The sequence below is a fragment of the Paralichthys olivaceus genome, chromosome 6 (genome assembly GCF_024713975.1).
Source record: "Paralichthys olivaceus isolate ysfri-2021 chromosome 6, ASM2471397v2, whole genome shotgun sequence".
Taxonomy (NCBI): Eukaryota; Metazoa; Chordata; class Actinopteri; order Pleuronectiformes; family Paralichthyidae; genus Paralichthys; species Paralichthys olivaceus.
The window spans coordinates 7547658-7571460 of NC_091098.1; the positions used below are offsets into that span (position 1 = coordinate 7547658).

General features: G+C 38.8%; 1 protein-coding gene across 2 annotated transcripts in view; it reads right to left on the reverse strand.

The window, feature by feature from the left end:
• Positions 1 to 5170: 5170 nt before the first annotated feature.
• The window catches only part of chrna4b (cholinergic receptor, nicotinic, alpha 4b), a 37773-nt gene continuing 19140 nt past the window's right edge, over positions 5171 to 23803 (reverse strand). The window contains exons 2-7 of one of the 2 annotated variants that reach the window (XM_069526606.1): positions 16116 to 16255; positions 12868 to 13019; positions 10789 to 10833; positions 10587 to 10696; positions 6900 to 8328; positions 5171 to 5438 (exon numbers count right to left, since the gene is read on the reverse strand). In XM_069526606.1, the coding sequence (XP_069382707.1) occupies positions 5313 to 5438; positions 6900 to 8328; positions 10587 to 10696; positions 10789 to 10833; positions 12868 to 13019; positions 16116 to 16167 (1914 nt within the window). In that variant the 5' untranslated portion in view covers positions 16168 to 16255 and the 3' untranslated portion in view covers positions 5171 to 5312. Of the gene's footprint in view, positions 5439 to 6899; positions 8329 to 10586; positions 10697 to 10788; positions 10834 to 12867; positions 13020 to 16115; positions 16317 to 23803 lie in introns of those variants that run through there. The other variant, XM_069526605.1, reaches the window with a different exon arrangement.

The following is a 23803-nucleotide window of genomic DNA, read 5'->3' on the forward strand; positions in this document are numbered from 1 at the left end:
CTTGTACCCTGAGGAAAACCCTGCTTGTGCTTCCATCTGTTTGAGTGGCAGCACTTTTAGATTGCTTCTGACTGGGGTGATCGCACTAAATGTGCTGATCTTCGGGGGGGAAAAATGGAGAAATGCAGTATGTGTGTTGATTTAATGGGATCCCTCGGGATCCTGCGGTTCACCCTTTACCACGTTTGTAACCCTCGGGTCTCTGAGGATATCGCTGCCCAGCCAACAGCAGATTTGTGAGTGTTCAGGTGTGTGCACGCTCCTGCAGACGTCTGTCACATGTATGTATTCAGACTGGCATTACGGGAGTTTTTGCTGCTAACTGGCATTTCATCAGACCCTGGATTATGTGATTAAGGTGGTGTGATAGGAGAATTGATTTGAAGGCCACTGTGACTTGCCTCGCTTAGAAATTCATAATGTTGAACGAGGATCAGCCAGGCTTCAGGGGCTGGCCTCTGAATGTGTGGGGTAGGGTAAGATTTCTTATGGTGTTTACCTGGCTCTCTGTGGTACAAATGTGCTGTCTTCGCTGATATACACTGCAATTTGTAACTGTTGAGAGAATTGTGATGAACTTGTACTACAGGTCATTTTTCACATTATATAAAATTGCCATCAGAAGGTTAAATCCATCTTTACATGTTTTTATGTTTCATGCTCTGCTGTAAACAAAAATGTGGAATAGTTTTAACAAAACAAACCCAAGTCGAGAATCAGTGAATGGCTTTCTCAGTCTGCTCAGTGTTCATTCGGGTCCATCTGTTTGCTTGCAAATCTCAGTTGCTGTTACAGGATCACTCCATTTTGGATATTTCATCCGGAGGCAACAGGACATTTAATTAGTTGTTGAGACTTAAAGGGAAAGAGGAAACATCGGGGCAACACTTTATCTGAGGACCATGAATAGTAATATGAAATATGTGCCAAGGGCCATTTTATATGATATGTTAAGATTTCCGCTCTCTTTTCAGTCATTTTTACTTATACAGTCGTTTTGTTATTGAAAAGGTGGTCTATTAACGCATCAGTTTGCAAGTCATGTATTGACTGGAGTTTCACAATAAGAGCAGGGTGTTCTCTGCCCAGTTGGCTTTGAATCTTGGATGCAGATTTTGTCTCTTATAAAAATGTTGGCCTGATACACAGGTACAAACTGCATGTTTTGCTTTAAATGAAAGTGACTTTGCAAAATCTCTTCAGTGTGCCTTGCAGTTTTGTGATTGGAATTAGGCAGATGTGTGTGTGGGTGAGCATTGGATAATGTAATTTGAAGAGTGGAGGGTTTAACACCAAGTGCTGGTTTTTTGTTTCCTATTGAGGACCTTTTCCAGTATACAGTTAACATTGACCTCGTCAGAAACAGTAGACCTCATGGGACCAAAACCCGATCCTGATGATTCATAACATGATTTCTGAGGTCCTGGTTAATTACAGGGATCTGATGTATATTATGATTAGGTTAAGGTTAAAGCTAGGAATGAATTGGTCATGCGACAGTCCTTACAATGATAGCTGGGGGCACGGAAACACAGGCCACTGCAGGACTGATGTTCTGCAGGAACAGATGTGTGGATCGGCAGAGCAGTTGGCTGAGTGATAGCAGTGTGGAAAGACTAAGGGCATGGACAGTTAGGTCAGTCAGTTATGGGGATATCAGTGTACAGGAGACATGGGCCGAGGGCGACTGAGGGTTAGGAGGTTGTAAATCATGACAAATTGCTGGATTTAGCCAAAGTTATTCAATTAAAATACTTCTCCCTGTCTGAATGAATTTGTAAAGCCCTGGAGAATGTATCTGCAGAGACAATCACTTAATTGAAGTTAGCAATGAAGGTCATTTTTTTTAATCAAGGTAAATGTATTGACATGACATTTACAGTAGTTGTAATTAATAACTTTGTGTACTCGCATGGCAATTTCCATTGCATTATTGAGGCAGCCAATATAGAGGACCTTTATAGAGTGCTACCATCTGATGTCATAAGAAATTAGCCATTGTGCAAGAATATAATACTGTAATTATGCACATGGAATCTATGCCGAAAAAGTCATGTCTTATCATTTAATGGAAATTAGTTTGACCATCCTCATTTCATTTTAGAATTCAATTCACAATATACTACAGTATTGAGTGGCCAGAGAAAACCAAGAGGATAAATGGAAATTAATATCCGTTCACATGAATCTGTGCTTACAAAAAGCTAACCTAAGCTTGTCTTTTTTTCTTTTTTTTTTTTTACTTCTGGAGCGGATTTGAAGTGTGTGTGCGTGCATGCGTGCGTGTGTACGTACGTGTGTACGTGCATGTGTGTGTGTGTGTGATGCATTAGAAAAGCCAACATCCTAATATGTATTTCAGACCATCTTCCAGTCTTTTTCTCTGCAGATTATAAGCTAAAATCAATGAATAAATACATAGCACTGCAGGTATTTCACCTTGTTTGGAGTGCTGTGTTTCCATATTATGCTAAATTGCCATTTTCTCTTGTCTATGATTTTACATAATGATCAATGGTTGGTATTCTGCTGAGCCAGTGGAAATACAATAGCCAGGTGACAGAGGTGAAAATTCAGGTCATCACTTTGGGCATTCAGGTGTAGCATTACGTGCTTTTAAACCTAATCACTTGTGAGGGTTTATTGGGTTGGAACAGCACAATGCAGATACAGTATATGGAGGAATTATGATTTGCTAGTGAACAGTAATTTAATATGTTCTGCTGTAGGTGGATATATAAAATATTCAGAGATTCAGGTGCAGCAAAGCAGTCGCTCTGTATCATTAGGGTTGTTAGAGCAATACTTTTTTTACACATTATGTTTAGATTAATGATTTTGGTAAGAAAGATGGACTCTAAAAACCTGAGTAGATTTTAAGTGTGGATAGGCATAAATTAAATTGAGCAATCTCAAGAAAGAAAGATAGAACACAAATCAAGTAAAATACAAAAAATGCACATACTTAAAATACAGATGAGCAATAGTTCTTCTTATTCCTCATTAGCGGACTTGTAATATGAAAGACTAAAAACAACAGACAAGTTTGTGTGTCTTCATTGTAGTTTTAGGTATAAATGTTCATTTTAAACTACCAGAGAGGCAGATTAACTTTTACATCTCACACCAGAAGTACTGTGAAAAAACATATTTTCATGACAGAGAATTTGGCCAAAAAAACTAATTTCAAATGGTTTAAAAGAACTGCAACAAAGTTTAAATAAAGCATTCAAAATCAAAAATACCAAAATGTAGAACTTTGCAATTTAATGATGTGTAAATAATTTATGTAGATACAAGACAATAAAGGATATATATCTGAATTTAGAATTTGAATACAGCTTAAAATAAATTTCAAATTCTAAAAAAATATTACTTAAAACAAAAATATATTTGAGCTGTTTTGCTGTCATGAACATCCCAGCCAGCTGCTCTGTGGGTTGTAAAGCATTGTAAAATACATAAAAACCAATAACTAACTAATAATCAAAACCCTTCTGGCTACAAAGCAGCACAATGCTCTGAGTTAAAAGCTAAACTTAGCATGCTAAAATATAACAAAGCTATCATGCTGATGTTGAGCAGGTATGTTTACAATGTTCATGATCTTAGCATGTAAACAAATGTCACTAAACACAAAATGTCACTAAACACATAAAGCTGAGGCTCATCGGAAAGTCATATTTTTGCCAGTGCTTAGTTATTAAGTGTTGGACAAAATAAAGCTCTGACGATGCAAAGTGAAACACAAATGTCAGCACAAAATCCCATGTCATTCCAATCAAAAATTGTCTCTTAAATCCCAAAAGTGAAGCACACAGTGGTGCTACTCTAAATGAAAACTAAGGGATTAACAATGTCATTACTACCCGTGAGGATTCTCTGTTATTCAGGTCGTTGTATTTTCAGGAGTTTAACATGTGTTCATAGGCAACTGGGCACTGGAGACACAAGTAAATCCAGCTGCAAGTATACATATGTAGGAATCCATCCGATGTTTGTGGTGAACCACCTAACACCAGTGTCCTTACATACACCTCATAGACAGCATTTCATATTACACAGTCCCCTGTTAAGTTATTTCAATCGATCTATCTTGCAGCACAATTAACCTTTGCTTAATGGTTTTAACATTTTTATACAGAACTAATGTTTTAATCGTTACTGAGTTGAAATTACATTAATAATTTAGCCATTTGCTGATGTTGAGTAGACCCATTAAGTAGAGCTGCAAAAGTCAGGTCAGCATCAAAGTTGCCAGAATGGGATTTTATTAACAATATTTTAGAGCAATTCAATTATAAAGTCCCATCATCCTCAGTTTAAAGTATAGGATCCACCATATATTCTCAGCATTACTGGTGACCGGTGTCTTACACTAATGCTGGTATTAATTCAAAGTTTCCATAAATACTTGCATGTTGGCATCACTCTGTTTCTCTTTTGTTTTATTTAAGAGGACTTTCATGACTTCTTTATCATCTTTATCTCCTTCCACACTGCAAGTTATATGAATATTTATATGTATATTTAAAAATATATATAATCATTAAAATTTCCTGGGCCATTTGTTTAAAAGGCTAATTATCGACTTTAACTTCAATGACTAAAATGTATTATTTTAACCTCAAAAACATGCTTGAAATGCAATCCTCCCACTCCTATTCTACTCATTCATCAAGCAACAGAAAGAGGTGCCAAGGTTGAGGGGAGAGCTGTGCAGCACCAGAGAAAATGACAGTAAATCCCTCCCTAGTAACATCAAATTGCTGTGGTGGTAACAAAGAGACAGGCTGAAAGAAATATTGAATAAATATGTTCATTCAACTGCTATGATTAGAAAAAGCATGGAGCTGTATGTGTCCTTGCACACAAGAAGTTTTTCAGTTTTTCCTTCCCGGCACAGAATTCTGAAAATCAGGTTGTACAGAAACACAATTTCATAAATATTTGGTGAAAGCGCAGCATTGCCAAACTGAGATCAAACCCAAACTTTCTTTATTAGTTTATGGACAGCTTGAGCAGCTCAACTTCAAAACGGATTGGTGCAGAAAGATATTTTTGCTGTTGCCCTTTTGCCCTCATAAAGAATTTATATCACCCACTGGAACCAACGACAGATATTTCTTCTCATTTCTCCATGTGTCACCTTTTGATAACCTGGGGCAAGAGCAAAGAATGTGACTCGTGGTTCCCTTCGAAAAAATAAAAATAAAATAATAAATGACAAACTCTTTTTTTTTTTTTAAATATGATATAAGACAGCATGTCCTTCTGTCAGTGTTATTGGCTTTTTCCTTGATGGCGAGTTTCTAGATCATTCCGGCCAGCCAAGGAGGAAGAAAGAGTCCCACAGATCCCAGTATACACACCAGTACAAACATCCAGAGGAATATCCTGTCAATGACCATGGCCACATACTTCCAGTCCTCCTTCACCTGGCGGAGAGGAGGAGACACAATAGTAAGAGACATTTTGAATTTCACACCACACAACCTTTCTTTTGTCCAGCTGTCATTTTTACCCTTGATAGATTTCTCTCGAATGGCTGATTTTTTCATTATGAGGCAGCTATCTGCTAAATGTCAGTCAATCCTTGCTCGTCTCTCTTATGAAAAATTCAAGGTCAAATTACTGAGGTCACATTGTTTCAGAGACAGGCTTTTACTGGCTCGAGATAGGTTGTGCATTGTAGTACTGACAATGACTGATGTCAGTGAATACAATAACTTCCACCTCTGGTTTGAGAATAATTTTACATATTTTGGATCCTCCCATTCAACAGAGACACTTTTGTTTTTATTTTCATAAAATCAGCAACTTACTCTGAATTAGTATTTAAAAAAATTCAATTAACTAAAGAAGTGTTCTTTTATAATAATAAGTTCTGTTATTGTTTACAAAAACAGTTTATTTTTATAATTGCTTTGACTTCTATAATCTACAGAATCTACAAAACTCAACTAATTTCAATTAAATTTTATTTGTATCACTTAGGGTACTTTACACAGAGTGGTCGGAGACCTCAATACACGAAACACAGAAACAAAACGTTTCTAATATTGTAAGGTTAGAATAATTGTGTTCCCATGCTTCATTGTATTTTAAAGGAAAAAGGGATTCAGCCCAAATCTGCCCTTAGATTTTCATTTTAAAATTCTAATTGCATTGCAGCAATAATTCGCCTTAAAAACAACTCAAATTAAGTTGATTAAAATGCAAGTAATTCACACTCTTTGAATCCTCGATGTTAACTGACAATCCACACTAGCTCCAGGAGTTGATGCTTCAACCCTGCTCATGAGTTTTTCCAATCCAGCCTATGACCTCACACTAAAATCTGTCTGTTCATTTCCTGTACTCTGCTGCCTCACTGGGTAAATCCCTTTGAATTTATATGGGTGATTACAGACCAAATTTACATTTACAACTACACACATTAATGGTGGTTTGAATTTCAAATGAAGTACAGCATTGTTTCAAGTGCTGAAGGGATTTCACTCTCTCTCTCTTTCTCTGACTCAACAATTATTATGATTACTTCTACTAACTACTACTAACTGATAGACCATTACTTCATTAATATCACTCTTGTTATTCTCATTATAACAACCAGCCTGACAGTCACTGTGTCTGCTCATTGTGTGAACTGTTGGGTTTCTCTATAATATTGTAAGCTTAAAAAAAGTGGCTTTAAAGTGACTTCAGATAATGTCTGTTGCGATTTGGTGCGATACTAGTAAAATCAAATTAAATAAAATTGAATTTCCCTATTCAAAAATACTTATTTGAAACTATGTGGCTTTTATCAAATTTCATCACTACACAAAACATTACATCTATTATTCAATTTCCAATGCTTTACAGTGGTTACTGCAATAATAATTCTGTCAACTCACTGAAAAGTCTGCATCCTCAGCTCTGAGATGATCAGCGATGTACTGAACCCCCTCTATGGCCCGTTGCATAGCTGGGGAAATGGTTGGAACTATGGTGTCCTGTTGGGTGCTTGCATCCTTGGTGAACTCTGCTGTGAGAGTTTGTGATCTGTGGTGATCTGTTGGGGCCCGCCCCGCGAACCTGATGACCCCTGACCCTTCATCATGCAGACAGCAGTACTGGAAGCTGCGGGAGCGACAGTGATGCCCAGCTCGCTGAGAAAGCTCTGTCTGGTGGTTACACATTTCCTCTACGCTGACGGAGCGGCCGTTTGGAGCCAGTGTATTCAGTTCTCCCCTGGATAGGCTGTGAAGTGGGCCTAGCGGTAAAGATGGCGGCAAAGATAACTGGGAAGAAGACAAGCCTGTGGAGTTGTGTCCACGTAGGAGTTGTTTGTCTGAGAGATCTGAATATTGGCTGGATGTGGACCGGCAGAAAATGTTGCCTTTCAGTGGGTGACCATCCTCGGTATGGCCCTCAGGAGGAGAAGATGGGGGAGAAGGTGAGCACACAAGGATGCTGGGACTTTCAGGTGGAGTCTTTGGCAGCGTATTCTCTATCTGTCCCATTTGTCTCAATCCTGTCTCTAACCCGGCCCAAAAGGCCAGCGAGTTGCCCGTTGCAGATATCGTTGTTGGACGGTGCATCATCTCGATAAGCTTCTTGCAGTTCTGCTTCGCTGTGCCTGGTGGACGCTTCATGAAGAGCACGCGAGGTACAAAGTCCAAGAATACTCTCCGCACCCAGTGAGGCATGCCATGGGTTTGTGGCGAGCGATGATGTACATTTAACACAAAGACTGTAATTACGATGGAGAGGGTGACAAAGACCATGGTAAACAGCAGGTATTCACCGATCAGTGGAATCACCAGTGATGTAGACGGTATAATCTCAGTGATCAGCAGGAGGAACACTGTGAGAGACAGTAGCACCGAGATACACAAAGTAATCTTCTCTCCACATTGTGACGGCAAATAAAACACCAGCACAGTCAAACAGGAGATGAGCAGACAAGGGATGATGAGGTTTATAGTGTAGAACAGCGGAAGCCTCCGGATGATGAAATAGTAAGTGATGTCTGCATAGATCTCTGTGCAGCACTCGTACTTTTTGGTATTGTACTTGCCCACTGCATTAATGATGACCCACTCGCCACTCTCCCAGTAGTCCATCTGGTCCACATCACTATCCATGTTGATCAGATCGATCTTGGCGCGGTCGTAGGTCCAAGAGCCAAACTTCATCTTGCAGCTTTGCTGGTCAAAAGGAAAGAAAGTAACATCTATGCTGCATGAAGACTTATAAATTGCTGGTGGCATCCACTTTATCCGACCATCATGGAACAGATGTGCTTTCGTCAGGTGGGTCACTGCAAAGTCGCCGTCCGCACTGCAGATGAAGAAAAGCACATAAAAGAGATAGAAACGTAAAAACACTGTCATCAAATGTATTTTGCATCTTCAGCATAATTCAGTAAAAATTTAGATACATGATACGATATCTGATACATGGCCTGCAATAACAATAACATCACGATACAGCGATTCTGCCATCAACAATATTATGCAAGACAATTATAAAACGCTACATCTAGATTTTTTTAAACTGAAAAATACAAAATGCCCCTAATGATGAGGTAAAGTGCAGGATTTGTGTATTTATTCACTACAATATGGTGTCAGTTTCACAGTGTGACACTGGATGTCCTCATGTGCCATCATACCAATTTAAAATAGCCATAAACTGGCTGTTATTTAGTTATTATAGCTATATAAAGTAAACTATATAAAATAAAACTAAATATCGATATATAGTGCCAGCATATCAATAATCATATCAGATGAGTCAGGACAACGATATATATTGATGTATTGATACTATACATGCCTGCAGTAGTTCAAAAAAGCATTAGTTGTTATTGCATCTGATGATGACACTGCTGTAAATATCTGCAAATACCAAGCACATAAAAGATAGGACGCTGCAACAATTCATATTAATAAGTAATGGTAAAAAACAAAGCTATTGTTTTGGTGCTACAGAAGAAATATGGGAGGTAATCACTGTCATTGTAAACTGTCAGTAGTGAGTGACAGCTGCCTCTTTCCCTCCCTTTCCTCTCATCTTGATTTCATCTGATTGATCCCTGTCATGCTTCTAGCTCAGTCATTATAGACCGGAGCACCACCTATTGCTCTCTTCTACAGCTTATCATCTAACCCCCCCATCTAATTAGTTGTGATTAACTTAAATACATTCAATACATCAAGATAACAGCTAACGATCACCCTGTGCTGGGTCGACAGTTCATTCTGTTCTGCCCTTATCTGTTGTGGTTAACATCTACCTGCCTGGAATAGTCCTCTGGTTTCCCTTCTAATCATTAAATGTGGGCTTGTGTTTTGACCTGGTGAAGACCACAGATAGGCGACATAACACACAAGTAAGCCACGTCACTAAGCATCATGGCCAATGCAATGAATGCAAATTGTCTTTTAGTCTATACAGTATCAAATCTTTGTATAGTTACAAATTCTAAATTTAAGTAACTGCTTATAAATGGTTTGTATTTATATGGCACTTTCCTAGTCTTGATGACCACTGAAGGTGCTTTACAGTACAGTTTGCCATTCACCCACACACATTCACACTTTTTTGTTTCTATAAGTGGCAATTTGATGTGCTGAACAAACTGGATGTTCAGCATCTTGCTCAAGGACACTTCTGTATGCAGATGGGGGAGACCGGGATCGAACTGACGACCTTCTGGTTGGAGGATGAACGCCCATCCACCTGTTAACCTTTTGAGGGTCGTGGGGTGATCTGTAGCCAATCCCAGCTGACACAGGGTGAAAACCAGGGTACAACCTGGACAGGTCCATCGCATGGACACATACAGAGACAAACAACCATTCTACCACCGTCTATTTGGACTGTGGGAAGAAGCCACAGTACCTGGAAAAAACCCACACAAACAGACAACATCTAAACTCCATGCAGACAGACCCCGGCTAAACTGGGATTAGAGGCAACAGTGCTACAGTGCTTTGCTCACACTGTGCTTTTGTGCGGTGCTGCCCTGGATGAAATGTGCTTTATAAATAAAGATTGTTAATACAGATTGTACAATTATGTTTCTACAATGACGTGAATCTGAGAGTTGTATTGGCCATTTCTGTCTTACCTGTTTCTCATGCAGTTTTTCATATTAACTCATTTCCCTTACTTAGAGTAAAATAAACGCAGATGAACCTGAGGCACTCACACTGCATGCACTTGATCTGAGGCTCCATTTGAAACACACCCAGTTACATTTCATCTTCTAATTACCTGCCTAATGTATTACTTTGTTCCATCCCAAGCTTTGTTTGTAACCAGATCCATTAAGACTGACCTTATTCACATCTATTTCAGCTAAATTACTTTATGACATTGGCACAGGACAGGATGTCTGGCACAATAACAGAATCTTCACGTTTTCCCTCTAGTCATGCCATCTGTCAGAATAAAACCATCAGAGTTAGAGGATTGGTTGTTCTGTGTAAGTATTCTTTCCTTGAAAATGACTACATTTAAGATCCCAGCAACCACTCTGTGTGCCTGTGAAAAGGAAACAAGCCATACAAGCTACTGATGCCGAGCCTCACTTGTTGTAGAGGACAATGTCTGGCCTCCAGATGATCTCTGAGGGAATACGGATGGAGGTGACATTCTCATATTCCTCCGGGTTCCAGCGCAGTTTGTAATCATTCCATTCCTGTGGGAGAACATTAATCATGTTTACATACTGCAGCTTTATATTGGACTACTGTATCTCTAGCATGCATTTTGTCTCTCATAATTACATACTTGCTTGACCCAGACATTTGTTGTCATCATCTGGTTCTTCTCGTCCTTATTTCATGTAAACAGGAGAGAAAATCACTGTGACATTTATCTTCCTGGCTGCACTTCATAATTTCTCATTTTCTCATGAGTTATTTTTTCATTGTTGCCACCTGGAGTCATGAATCAGTTATAAAACAAATCAACAGAGATTAGTTGTGTAAATACACCAGGACAGAAATATAACACAGTGCACCATGCAAAAAAAACCCATTCCTGCTCTGTATCTGTTGCTTTGCTGGCTAGCCATTATCTCCGGCTCTTCCATATTCAACATTCACAATCTAACACAGAGCAGTCAGTGAAAACTCTCAACTTCACCCAGAGCTGCCTTTCGCTATATAAGGCATGGGAAGCAAGCACAGTTACCTAATTGTGTGTCAAAAAATCATCCCTGCAGTATCGCCAGCTGCACACATTTACTCTTAGAGCTGCACCAGGAAATTTTGCGTGGCTCCAAATGGTTGTTTGGAGCCACAATATGGTAGCCAGAGTCGTTGTAAGTGGTTTTACTTCAGTCACCAGAAAAACTAAAACATAATTTGTGTAAAATGAACATATTTCAAACTCCAGAGACTCTATAAAGATACAATTTTAATTAAGTTAAGAGGTGCTGCGTCTGCTTTGTTTTTTAGGAGACAGCTTTGTCAATTATGGATACTTGACAACTGAATTTAATTTGGGAAAATAATTCAGTCTCTCCTGTTGTGGTTTCATTTCCGCTGATGGTTGATGTGTCTATCTAAATGTATCTCTCATGCCTGGTACAGCTTTGAGCTGGTGGCTATTGTGATCATATTAATTCTGTTGCATATACCAGAAACGTTTCAGTTAAAAATGTATCATTTACACATATAGTACCAATCCAACATAATAATCTCCTTTCTAATCAAACAAACATCTCTCTCTGTATTTGGAATGCATATCTCCTGAGCAGTTCATTTACTCAGCTTCACACTCTGCATGTGCATTAAATCTTCTGAGAAGGTAGAGTGCCGAGTTTGGTGCAATTTGGACATGAAATATGTTCAATATTAATGATTTCAATTAACAGGCGACCAGCACTCTGTAGCAGTCAGGGGGGGCGGGAGAGTGTGCCTTCAGTCTGTGGTCATGTCTACGTCCGCAGAGAAACTACAGCTGGGCTGGACGCCAGATCATTTTGATAATTTTATTAATTTGATTTTGCAATATCGATTGATCTCCGTCATGGCAACAACATTCATAGAATCACTCTCTATTTGGCCAGTTTTCAAAAAAAGGTAAAAGCGCAATGTTTGTTTTGCTGCTGCAATGCTTTATATCAAGCTGAATTTGAAAGCTTTTATTTTTAAACATAATGAACTGACAGGTCTCTGAAAAAACTGACATTCAATGTATGAACAGTAAAATAATTAAGTTATTAATATGTATTAAAAACATTGAATGTAAACTCTTTAATGCAAATAAACCTGGTAGGATGAACACAAGGTTCTCTAACTTCACTCTGCACCATATAGACTGTTTATAAAAAGCTCTGCACATAACGTCCAGCACACAAACAATAACTGTTTGAGGAGGACTCAGTAATGACAAGGAATAACTCTGAAGTAGCTGCAGAGCTTTATCACAGGAGAAGAGAACAACCCATTCCAAACAGGCAGGTTTAGAACAGTGTGACGACCCCCTCCACCCTCACCTGGACACTAGGTGTCCCTGTGCTTCATTCCTCTGAGCTGTAGGTGGAGGTGAAGTCAGCTGCATCAGTGCACACCTGAGACCGATGTGCTCTTCCCTTTCAACACCTTGCCTTCATTTATGCCTCGCTCACTGTAAGGGACAAGGTTGGCGCTCCCTGACTCGTGACGGCAGCATTGCTTTTTGTTTTGCTTACAGACATACAGTACATGCTTTACATTACTGACCTACTGATTAATACACATTGTGTTGAATATATTATTTTGTCTGTGACAACAGACACTGTAATAGCATCATAAGTAAACCTTTTAAGAAGATATGGTGTGTTTCTGATGTTGGTAAACAAGTTTGTGAAGTTTTACTCACCACATCAATAAGCTGGGCAATAGAAAGGCCAAAGTGGACCATCACTGTGTCTGTAGTGTTTTCCACAGGCCTGGATAGCTTATTGTAATGTACAAACAGATCCTGGAGCAGCCTCTCTTCAGCGTGGGCGCGAGGTCCAACTTGGAAACAAACTGAGAAAGGAATAAGAAATTGGGAAAGCTTAGACATAGCCTCATGTGTTTTTATTTAGTAGTTTAAAACAGGACATAAGATGCACATGCATTATATCGCTCTCTTTTTTCAAACTCATACATGTCAGCTACTTTCGTGCAAACCTTGCACTCATAACCAGTCTTTCCTTTGTCTATCTACATATGAAATAGCAAAGATGATCTCAAATGCATAATATTAATACTGAATATATTTGCCTCCATCCTACAATACACTCATCTGAAATGGATTTAGCTGATATGGCCACGCCACTGTTGTAGATATAGAGTGTTATCCAAGGGGGGTGACCTCTATTATACAGGTGGCGTGCAGTTACATGAGACCGTATCTGAGAGATGAGACTAACAGGGAGGGGTGGTGGAGGAAAAAGAGGACGGATGGATCTGAATCTGAGGACATCCGCTGTGTCTCGGAACAGACGTGCTGATGGAGCGATCCGCCGAGACGTCGCATCCCTCCCTCACCCTCAACCCCTCTCTCCACCTCTGAGTCTACAGCCGCACTGATGGCTCACACAAACATTTTTAGAATCAGCTCACATAGCACTGAGGAAGACCAAACAAGGTCTGGGGATAATTAAAGAGACGAGGATCATCCCAAGGCCTTTACAGGACAATGTCCTTTGTATTCCAGTCCTTTTTTTCATATTCAACAAGACATTTCTCTTTTCTGGCCATTGTGCATCTGTGCAGGTGATTCACTGACAAGGCAATTCATCATGGCCTTTGATTTATTTAACCAGCCTTACTGATGTTTTGATATCCCTCACACTGCTGCATTTTTCAATGTCTTGGAGCATTATATGGTATACTCTATATTGTTCATTGCTTATTGTGCAAAATATTAATTATACAGAAGCAATGGGACATTTTCATTACTTCATTATAATTTGAGCCATGTGATTGCTGTTTGCACAGGAAGGAAAAGATCTCTGATCTCATGACGCTGGCCCTCCTCTCAGGTCCTCTGTCTCACTCAATCAAAGCTGATGGGCTCCTCTTCAGTTGCGTCAGAACTGGGATCCACAGTTTTTAAAGCATCAGGATCAATATCTTATTAAATGGATATAGTTTATTTTCCCCTCCCCCTCGTCCTCTCTTCCTGGTTCCATCTGAATCTGTCTGACATGTGCAGACACAGGACAACCTTGAGACGTCATTATGTTTTCAGATGAGAGGAACTTACATGGGTACCTTTGTTTCATCACATCAGCTCAGAGGAATGTCTGTTGAATGCAGGTGATATTGAATAAAGAGAGATGCTCCAGTGGATACTTAAGCAGCCTCGCAACTAATGGGTTTAGATGGGGGAGCTGGCAGGGTGTCCTGACTTTGACGCTGTATCGGTCAGACATTAATGTGTACAGAAAGTAACTGTCGAAGGGATTTACTTCTGCACTCTTCAGGACACTATTGTGAATACTAGTGGTGCAGGCTTTGGTGTCAACACTTAGAATAGAGATAATTCACTTTTTATAGAGAAACTTTCCATCTGACTAGGCCAGTTGCTCTACATTATGTATTTTTCTTTTGTGAAGATATTCAGTTTATCCTCTTTTTAAATGACTAGGACAGTGTCTGTTGTAAAGCCTGCCTGTTTGGAATCAGCTGTCCTCTCTTCCTGTGTTTAAGCTGCTGAGCTACTTCATAATTATTCATTGTCATTAGTGAGTCCTCCTCAAACAGTTCTACAATATACTGTCACTTTTTATTGTTTGTGTGCTGGACGTTGTATGCAGAGCTTTTTATAAACAGTCTATTGTGCAGAGTGAAAGTTTGAAAACATTATGTTCATCCTACCTGGTTTATCCGCAGTGAAGATTTTATCATCAATGTTTTTCCTAAAATGAAACTGAATTTGCTTTATAGTGTTCATGTGTGTGGCTTGTATGTACATTTGAATAATTTGAACTGCTGTTGTTTTTCATACATTGCATGTCGGCTATTTCATAAGTCTGTTATCTTCAGACCCAAGTTAATAACAAAAGCTCTAATTTAGCTCCGTGTAAAACACTGCAGCAAAAAACACAAATGTGAAACACACGTCTTTTACTTTGAAGACAATTTGATGAAGAGGAAATGATTCTTTGAATGGAGATTAGCACCCACAACTCCCATGAATTCCTGTTTCAACTAAATGGTGAAATAAAAATATTCAGATTAGCAAAATGATCTGGCAGGAAATTTGTCGACCACCATAGAATAAGACATGTTGAACCTCGCACTATTTATTTATGTTCAAAAATACAGAAAAGTTCAAATCTGGTAGATTATAGTTCTTGTAATATCTATTTGCAAGTGCTTTTAGTTTTGTAAAGCACAAGCCTTATACTTCCAACCTGGTTGGTTATGTGTCAGAGCTACCAGGCCTAGTTCTGTCCAGGTTTGCTCAATGCACCCTCAAAGGCCAAAAATACACAAGCAGCAAATATTTAAAAAAAAATGTATTGAGAGGAATACTGCTCCTGTACCAGGCCAACAAAGCTTGTTACCAAGTCACTATGCAGCCAAGGCTATCTATTAAAAATAAATGAAAACAAAATTATTCTTTGTGTCTTGAACATTATGTTTTTGTCAGAGATTGTATTATTCATCTTGTCAGATAAGCTTTCAGTAAAAAATATTTGCCCTTCGAGTGAATAATGGGAATGTAGCTTCATTATTGAGTCTAGAAAAATGTTTGGGGCTAAGGTGGAGGGTAGAATCTTATTTATCTTTTTTTTTTTCAAGTAACATCCTCCAACTGCATTTTTTAATATTTTCTTTGGACCTTTCAGGTCACTTAAAAAAAAAGCTGGAATGCCCTCCCAGCCAAATGTGCCAAATACGATATTTATGGCAAAATGAAAAAGTAATAATAAAGGCATTTTTGAGTAAAGCTGTTTGCACTGATTTGCATACAGTAAATGCACTATATTTTATATATACGTATATATATATATATATATATATATATATATAAAATTCAATTTAAGATTTTCCTGATCTCCCATCTTAATCATTTTTATTAAATCCCTTGCAATGATAAGGAAAATGACATTAGAGGGAAGGATTTACCTTGTGGAGGAAGAGTGAAGAAAAGTAAGCTCAAACATTTGAACATATCCATAGCGCCTTTAGTAGTATCCAACTCTGTGAGTGAACTCCCCCAACTAGTGCTGGAACTCAGTGCTGGTGGTCAGTCATCCCCACAGCACCTGTGAATAATATCGAGTAACAGTAGGTTGTCAGGAGGTGCAGTTCAGTTTAAACAGCCAGATGGAGAGGTCATGTCGGTCTCTGTCAGCCCTGGGCCCAGTGTTCCCCCTGCTTCCATCCATCCATCTCTCTTCACTTGCTCTATCTTGTCCAGTGACAGTATGGAGGACCTGAGACCTGCCGTCCAGTTCTCCTGATCCTACACTTTAAAATCCCTCCTCTCCAGTGGAATCCTTCATCCGAGTGTGGCTTATCCCTCTCTTCTCCACCTACCCTGTCTATATTATTCCCTCCCTCACCTCTTTTCTCTCCGCCTCCTCACCTACTCTCTCCTCTCCCTCTCTCTCCCTCGCTCACACACACGCACCTCGTTTCTGTCTTTGCATTTTCTCCCTCTCCAGCTTATTTTCTTTCCTCCCCTGTTCCAGTTTTCTGTCTCTCACTCACTTTTTAACAGAAAAAAATGTTTTTGTCAGTCAGTGTGTGTGTGTGTGTGTGTGTGTGTGTGTGTGTGTGTGTGTGTGTGTGTGAGTGAGTGAGTGAGTGAATGAGTGAATTAGTGTGTGTGTGTGTGTGTGTGTGTGTGTGTGTGTGTGTGTGTGTGTGTGAGGTGAGGAAGACAAGAATGTATCTGTTGAGATTTTCTTTCTAGAATAATATATACTTGCTTTTCCAATGTGTGTGTTTGTGTTTGTGTTTGCAGACCAGTCATTTGTATGTGAGCTGTGTTACATACAGCAGCTTGTGTGTCAAAGTCCAGTCTGGCAGAAGTGCCAGTGAGTCATGGGACCTCTGGATTCTCCTCAGTCTTCTCTCTGCCCCTGTTTCCCCAGAGCTTATCAACTCCTGTTCTCCTCATCCCTTTATCCTATACCCTCTCTTTTCTCTTTTAAACACCTCTGACCCTATCTGCTGTCAGGTCTTTCATTTCTTACATGCAGAGACTTCAGTTTTTCTGGAACCTCCCTGTGCTTTGCTGCCAGCTTCCTTTACAGCTACGTCAGCAGAGCTCAGTGCCAAGGCTGGTCATCTATTCAGACAGCTGCATTTGCTTGAGGTGTTTATAGTTGTCACATATCTTTTTCTTTGACTTTTCCCCAGCAATGCCCACATGCCATATTTTGATGACACAAAGACAGAGAAGATCCGGAGACACTTAAAATGCCTTGACTTGAGAGTTGTGTTTACTTGAGATTGTCTGAGGCAGGAGCTGGCTTTTTGACTCTCTGACAGTTCAGTGTTATGTGATAAAGTGCAAAAAAAAAAGGAAGAGAGGTCCAAGCGGAGATATATTTTGCTGCTGTAGATTTCTTTGTCAGATATGATTCTTTTTGATACACCATGAGCCCACAGAGAAAAGCCTCCGCAGTGCACACATTGATTTTTGTCTAATCAAAGACAGCTCTCTTGATCCACTGATGACTAACACGGGCTTGACAGATGAACAGATTCCTCTCACCGCTGTGCCACCACAAGTGCAGATGCGAGTCTTTACCATCAGAGATTTTAATGGATGATTGTTTAGATTCGACTGCTGACAGGGGTCCAGCAGAAGTCCAGCAGGAATGCATATCTGAAAGCAGTGGGACAATGCAGCAGCTAGTAAGCTGCCAATTGAGGAGGAAATTTCACTTTCAGTATAAAGGGCAGGGAACCATAAAGTCTGGTGGCTGACATTAGTTTATCTCACACCCACATATAAGCACATATAAGCTCCCTCTGTGGCCGCATCAGACTGAGATGGACCATCTGTGCCTGCTTGCTTTTTCATTAGTAAGGGAATAAGAGCAGTTGTCACCTCTTGCAGGAGCCTCCTTAACAATTTAAGGGCTTTTCTGCATGGTCCCCAGACAGACACTTTGACCTCTGGCTCAGATGATAACAACCTTAACACACTTGTCCAAGGTCCTAATAGACTTGCAATCTTAAACGCTGCGGTGACAAAGCATAAACTGTAAAGCAATTACTTAGCTCAGTAACAATTAGTCTATTGTACTGCTGTGGAACTCTCTGGCTGAGGAATTTATGTCATCTTCTAAATCAATCCTCAAAACCTACTTTTAGTGTCTATTTTGTTTTTATTTTCTTGCACTCAGTTATATTTCGGTTGTATCTTCAATTGTTGTTTTTACATTGGTTTTGCTGGTTTTATTTTTACTGTGTGAACTGTTTCACATTATTCTGTAAAACACATTTCCACTCTGTTTTTAAAAGTCCTATAAAAATATAATATATTATTATTATCAGTAGTAGTAGTAGTAATAGTAGGCGTAATTCAGGATTTTAGTAAAATACTAAACACGATTTGGATGGATGGCCATTAGCACAACAGGAACCTATGGTCCCCAAAGAATAAATCATATAATTTGAATTAACTATCTAACTATTTTTAATCCACTAGATGGACGGACAAAACCTTGAACAGATATACGTGGATCTCAAAAGATATATTCATGTGGGTTCTCTTCTAATGCTGCTATTGTTATGATAATAATTGTTATGAGATTACGTGAAATATCAACAAGAGTTAAATGATTCAGACATTTCTGTTTCCCTCTGACTAATTCATACCTTGCTGATCCCTTCGCTTCTCCTCTAGCACCATCATCATGTCAACACTTTCATTTGTACAGTATTAATTACATCCCCATAAGCCTCAGCTGCTTTGTGTTTATGCCTGGTGGCATGGTAACAAACAAAATTAAAATCATGATCATTACAAATATTGTGCCTGCTAAACATCAGCATTGTGACCATAATGACAAACTCGATAGAAAGAGAGACAGCATATCTCCACTCCCTCCCTCTTTCCAGAAATTCAGCCAAATTATCTCGGATATGCCCGCTGCCGATGACATCATTTGGATTTCAAGTCAGTCTCAGCTGTCTATCATGACTGTTTTTACAACATCAAATAACTTATTTTAACAAACTTATTGGAACAAGATTAATACTAACACAAAATTCAGTTTAATAAGATCTATCTAAAGACCATATTTGAGATACTTTTTAGTTTGTTGCATGTCCCATACACTGATGAGGTAGGATTTATGACCTATACAGCAGCCAGCCACCAGGGAGGCTATTGGGATGCTTTGGCCTCACTTATGGGGGTTATGGGGCTAGTGTTTAGTAGCATTTAGCTAAAATCACCACTGTGGCTGATTACAGCTTTACAGAGCCACTAAAATAGCTATCGCCTCTTTGTATGATGTAAATGTTCCATCTTTCCAAAGTTTTGAATGGTTTATAATAAAAAATAACTGTCTTTTACTTGCTCAATGTGCCCATATTTAATGAGGTGTCACGGGGTGAATGTTTGGCTTCTGCAGCCAAAAAACAGATCGCCTAGCACAGTAGAAAACCCTTGTAATGTTTTTATTGTATTGATAAATACACATTTTCTTTTGTGTGGCTATATCATAGCTGTATTCAGACTCAATTCACTGATGACTAAAAATTTGACTCACTATTAACAAACAAGCAAACAATCTTGGAACTCTTTATAAACGTCTCAAAACTCCAATTAGGCGTCAGTCTAGCTGAATTGAGTTGATAACCTGCCAAACCCAAATTATAAATTGTAATAATCTGCTGCTGCTGCTGCTGCTGCTTGTCATTCTCTCCCAAGCTTGTTGTACTCATGGGGGAAATGAGTAGGAGAGAAGAGAGTTGTGAGAGACGACAGCAAAAAACACAATGTGCCCACACAAGAAATACTATTCTTTGAACTGTAGTGGAGCCACTGTGTCAGTCGGTGCATGGTATTCTATATCTGACTGACTATTATTTACCATTGCATTATTTATCCCAGTACTCCTATTTATTTCATCCCGATGTGTCTTATTCTTAATTTATTTGTCCTTGTGCTTGAATTTCATCAAGCAATTTGTGACATTGTTCAAAATATAAACAAGGTTAATTATTAGTATTATGTAGACAGGTACACCTGAACCAGTCTTTGTCTGTTTATGCTCCTTTAACAGACTGTTGCTGCACATGGAGAGTGAGAAAAAATTATTCAGCCAGGTTTATGGTTTTAAATAATTTATCAATATTATTTACAATGTCTTTATTAATAAAAATGTTAAGTAACATTCAGCTTGGTGTGGAAATTGCATCATTTAAGCTGAAAAATCACAGCTTCAAGACTTGGACAAGACCTGAGTCTTATTGTGAATGACATTCTCCCACTGTGGGTTTCGCTGATGCTGATTTCCCCAGAGTCAGGTGAGGATCTTGCATCAAGGTAAATATGTGTCTTAAATATGTACTTGTGATAACTGTATAAATCACAAGTGTCAAAATGGCAACCAAGCCAATGACACTACAATGGCTGAAAAGGCAGCATTTATATATTTTTTTACTTTACTTTAATGTTTGCTTTCAATTTAATAAAGTGTTTTACCTTTGGTCACAGCGTTCATCAACCTCATATTTCAATCTCCACTTGTGGTATCAAATGGATTTATGTTGGTGAAGGGAAAGATCATTGCCAGACTGTGAAGTGCCAGCCTGCACACTCCTGTATGTCTAGGTTTGGGACCAAGATTCACGTCAAAACTTCATCGATTGCATCATTTACTTTTAAGTTGTTGAATGATTGATGATGTAGCGAGAAAGAGCTTAGAGTAGATCTTAAAATTTCAACACTTCAGCTCCACAGCCCTTACTATATTACTATTCTATACTATATATTATCTATAGCTACTTTGCTGTTACTTAAAAAGGTCTCAGTATGACGACTACTGAGGGCACACTATATAAACAAGAGGCAGGTTTAGGATTGAACATTTATGTATTTCTGAAAGTGAAGCATCTCTAAATAATCTGTGTCATAGAAGGTAGATTAAGTCTTCATAATTTTGTACAATTTTGAGCATGGTAGCATTAACACAACACTTCCTGTAGTTGCCTTTTTTAATGAAAATATGTGTAAATGGTTATTTATATACAATATTTAAAATAATACACTATATATATTATATTACAATATACAGTGTATATATATTTACATATATATACACTGTATATTGTATCATCAATGCAATTTATAATTGTTTATGTCAGGGATTTAGCCTGTGCTTTTGAGTTGCTCGAAGGGCGTTTTCACACCTGAAAGTCCACTACATGGTCCGAACCACGGATCATGTTTTTTGATTCAGTTAGCTTTGTTATTTAGGGAGCACACTTAGGACTTTTGTATGACATACATACGTCCTGTTGTCATCACCTTCATGAACTGCATCCACCAATACTTGACACAGATTGGTTAACTGAATAAGTGCATAAACAAAAGGTAGTCCTTCGATTTGAATGGAAAAAATAAGTGGCCCGTTTCACTGTTTATATTTCATTGCCAGTGTAATAAGAATTACTACCAGTAGAATGAGCGTCCTCAAGCAATTCTACAAACTGCCAAATTCTCTTCTTCTATTATTTATTGCTGTGTCCTGCAATTGGTCCAATAGTCTGAATTAACCCAGAAAACAATTTCTCACTACAAAACTAACCAAACTGTGGTCCCGTTTGATTTGGTTGGACAGAATGTTGGTGCATTGGCCCAGATAGAAGTCCAAAGCATCTTTCATGCTTGTTATTTTTCTAGGTCTTGTGTAAACAACCACCTAACGTGTCATAAACAGTACATGTATATGGCAACATGAGCAGTGGGAGTCTGTGCTATAGATTTCATTTTAATCAGATAACTGTTGGTGGTCATGACGGGACTGAATCATGCATGTGATTGATAGCATTTTTGATAGGCTCCCTAAAGCCTAGTGACGCATGTGTAGTATTGATCAGATCCCACAGCGTGTTCCCACTGAAGCCAGCCTCTTTGAGGAAAGCTCCCTAGAAACAGCCCCAGGATCTGAGATCACCAGGTCTGCCTGCACTCCACAGTACATGTTTTGCCTCAGTGATTCACGCAGCTTTTTGTTGTTACACTAACGTGCATACACCTTCACTCACACAAACCCACACAGAAACAGAAATTCATCCCATGCATGGGTAAACACCTAGCCTACTGGGGTTGCCAAGATCACCTGTCAATCATAACTACTGCTTCTTTAGAGAAGCACCTCTCGGTGAATACCTTGTTGTTAAATGAAGGATAGGGTAGATCTTTCAGGCTTAAATAATAATATTGTTGCTGCCTTGCACATACTCTTCTTTTTGTCTAGTTTGCTTTGAGATGGGAGTCAGATTGAATGCATCGAATTAGCACCCTGTAGCAGAGCATTAATGTTGAAGCCATCCTCGGTGCTGAGGGCAAAGGCGAATAATGGAGACGACAACCGTAAACCCACCTGCAACAGCCCAGGGGCGACTGATCAGGTACCCGCAAAGATGGGGCAGCTGCAGCATTTGTGGGGGGAACACCATCTGTCAGACACCTACACACAACATTAACGAAACATCTCTGAATCTACCCTCTCTGTTGATTTCTTTGGAAAGGGAGACATTAATGTAGCTGCTCCCTTTTTCTTGACAAACAACAATTATCATGTATTAAATCTGTGTGATGGCAGCTCCACGCTGTGCTTTCACACCGGCTGATGCCAGATGATGGCATCAGTGCTGCTTGAGATCAATATCATTTTGATTACAGTGGAAATCAATCGGCATAAACACCATTAAAGCAAATGAACAACAGTGGTCATGCCTTCATGTGTCGTATTCCATTTAACGTTAACAGATCAATCATGGACATCATATTACAAACCTATCAGAGTTACATTATTATGGTGTCCATTGATGTCACCAGTTAGTAAAAGTAATGATAGCTACACTTACAGAGTATTGCAGTGTCAATGTTGGAGCACACTTCATATCAGAGAATATTAGTGGGGGTAGAAGACATTTAGTTTATTGAACCATATATTGATGTTTTCACTTTAGAGGAAATGTCTTTATCGCTTTAAAAAACTGTATTTCCTCAGTTGCCAAATAGTGACAGAGGAATAAAAAACTACCAGAAGGGGAAGAATTTCATTTGTGATTCTGCATTCACCATTTTCACTACACCAAAAAATTGTTAAAGATATAAAACCGCCATATAACACAGATATTGATATTTTAGCTTCATGTTCATCTTTTCCATTTGACATTCAGCTATTTCCCCAATTAGGTAATTTCACATAATGAAAAAAAAATATATATATATATATGATTTGACCAAAAGATACCACATTTCACTCTTTGTATTACATGAATTCAAATGACCAAGTCTTCACAATCATCACAGATTCTACTCGCTTCAATTGTCAGTATGTAAATGGCCATTTCATGCTGGATATATTAAATGGCCTTGCCTTAACAAAGTTATTCTCTATGAACATTTTAAACATTCTTAACAAAGGCAGTTAATATTCTCTGTATTTAAAAAGAAGACAGCTGGAAGTCTTTCAGACTCCAATAGCCCTCCACCCAACCCACCCCCTACCTCCTCCTATTGTTAAGTGTCTTTCATGAATTTGAGGAACTTGATACTTCTTCAAGCAGATACTCTGGTTCCTTTCTCCAGTTTTTTTTTCCTCCTCCCT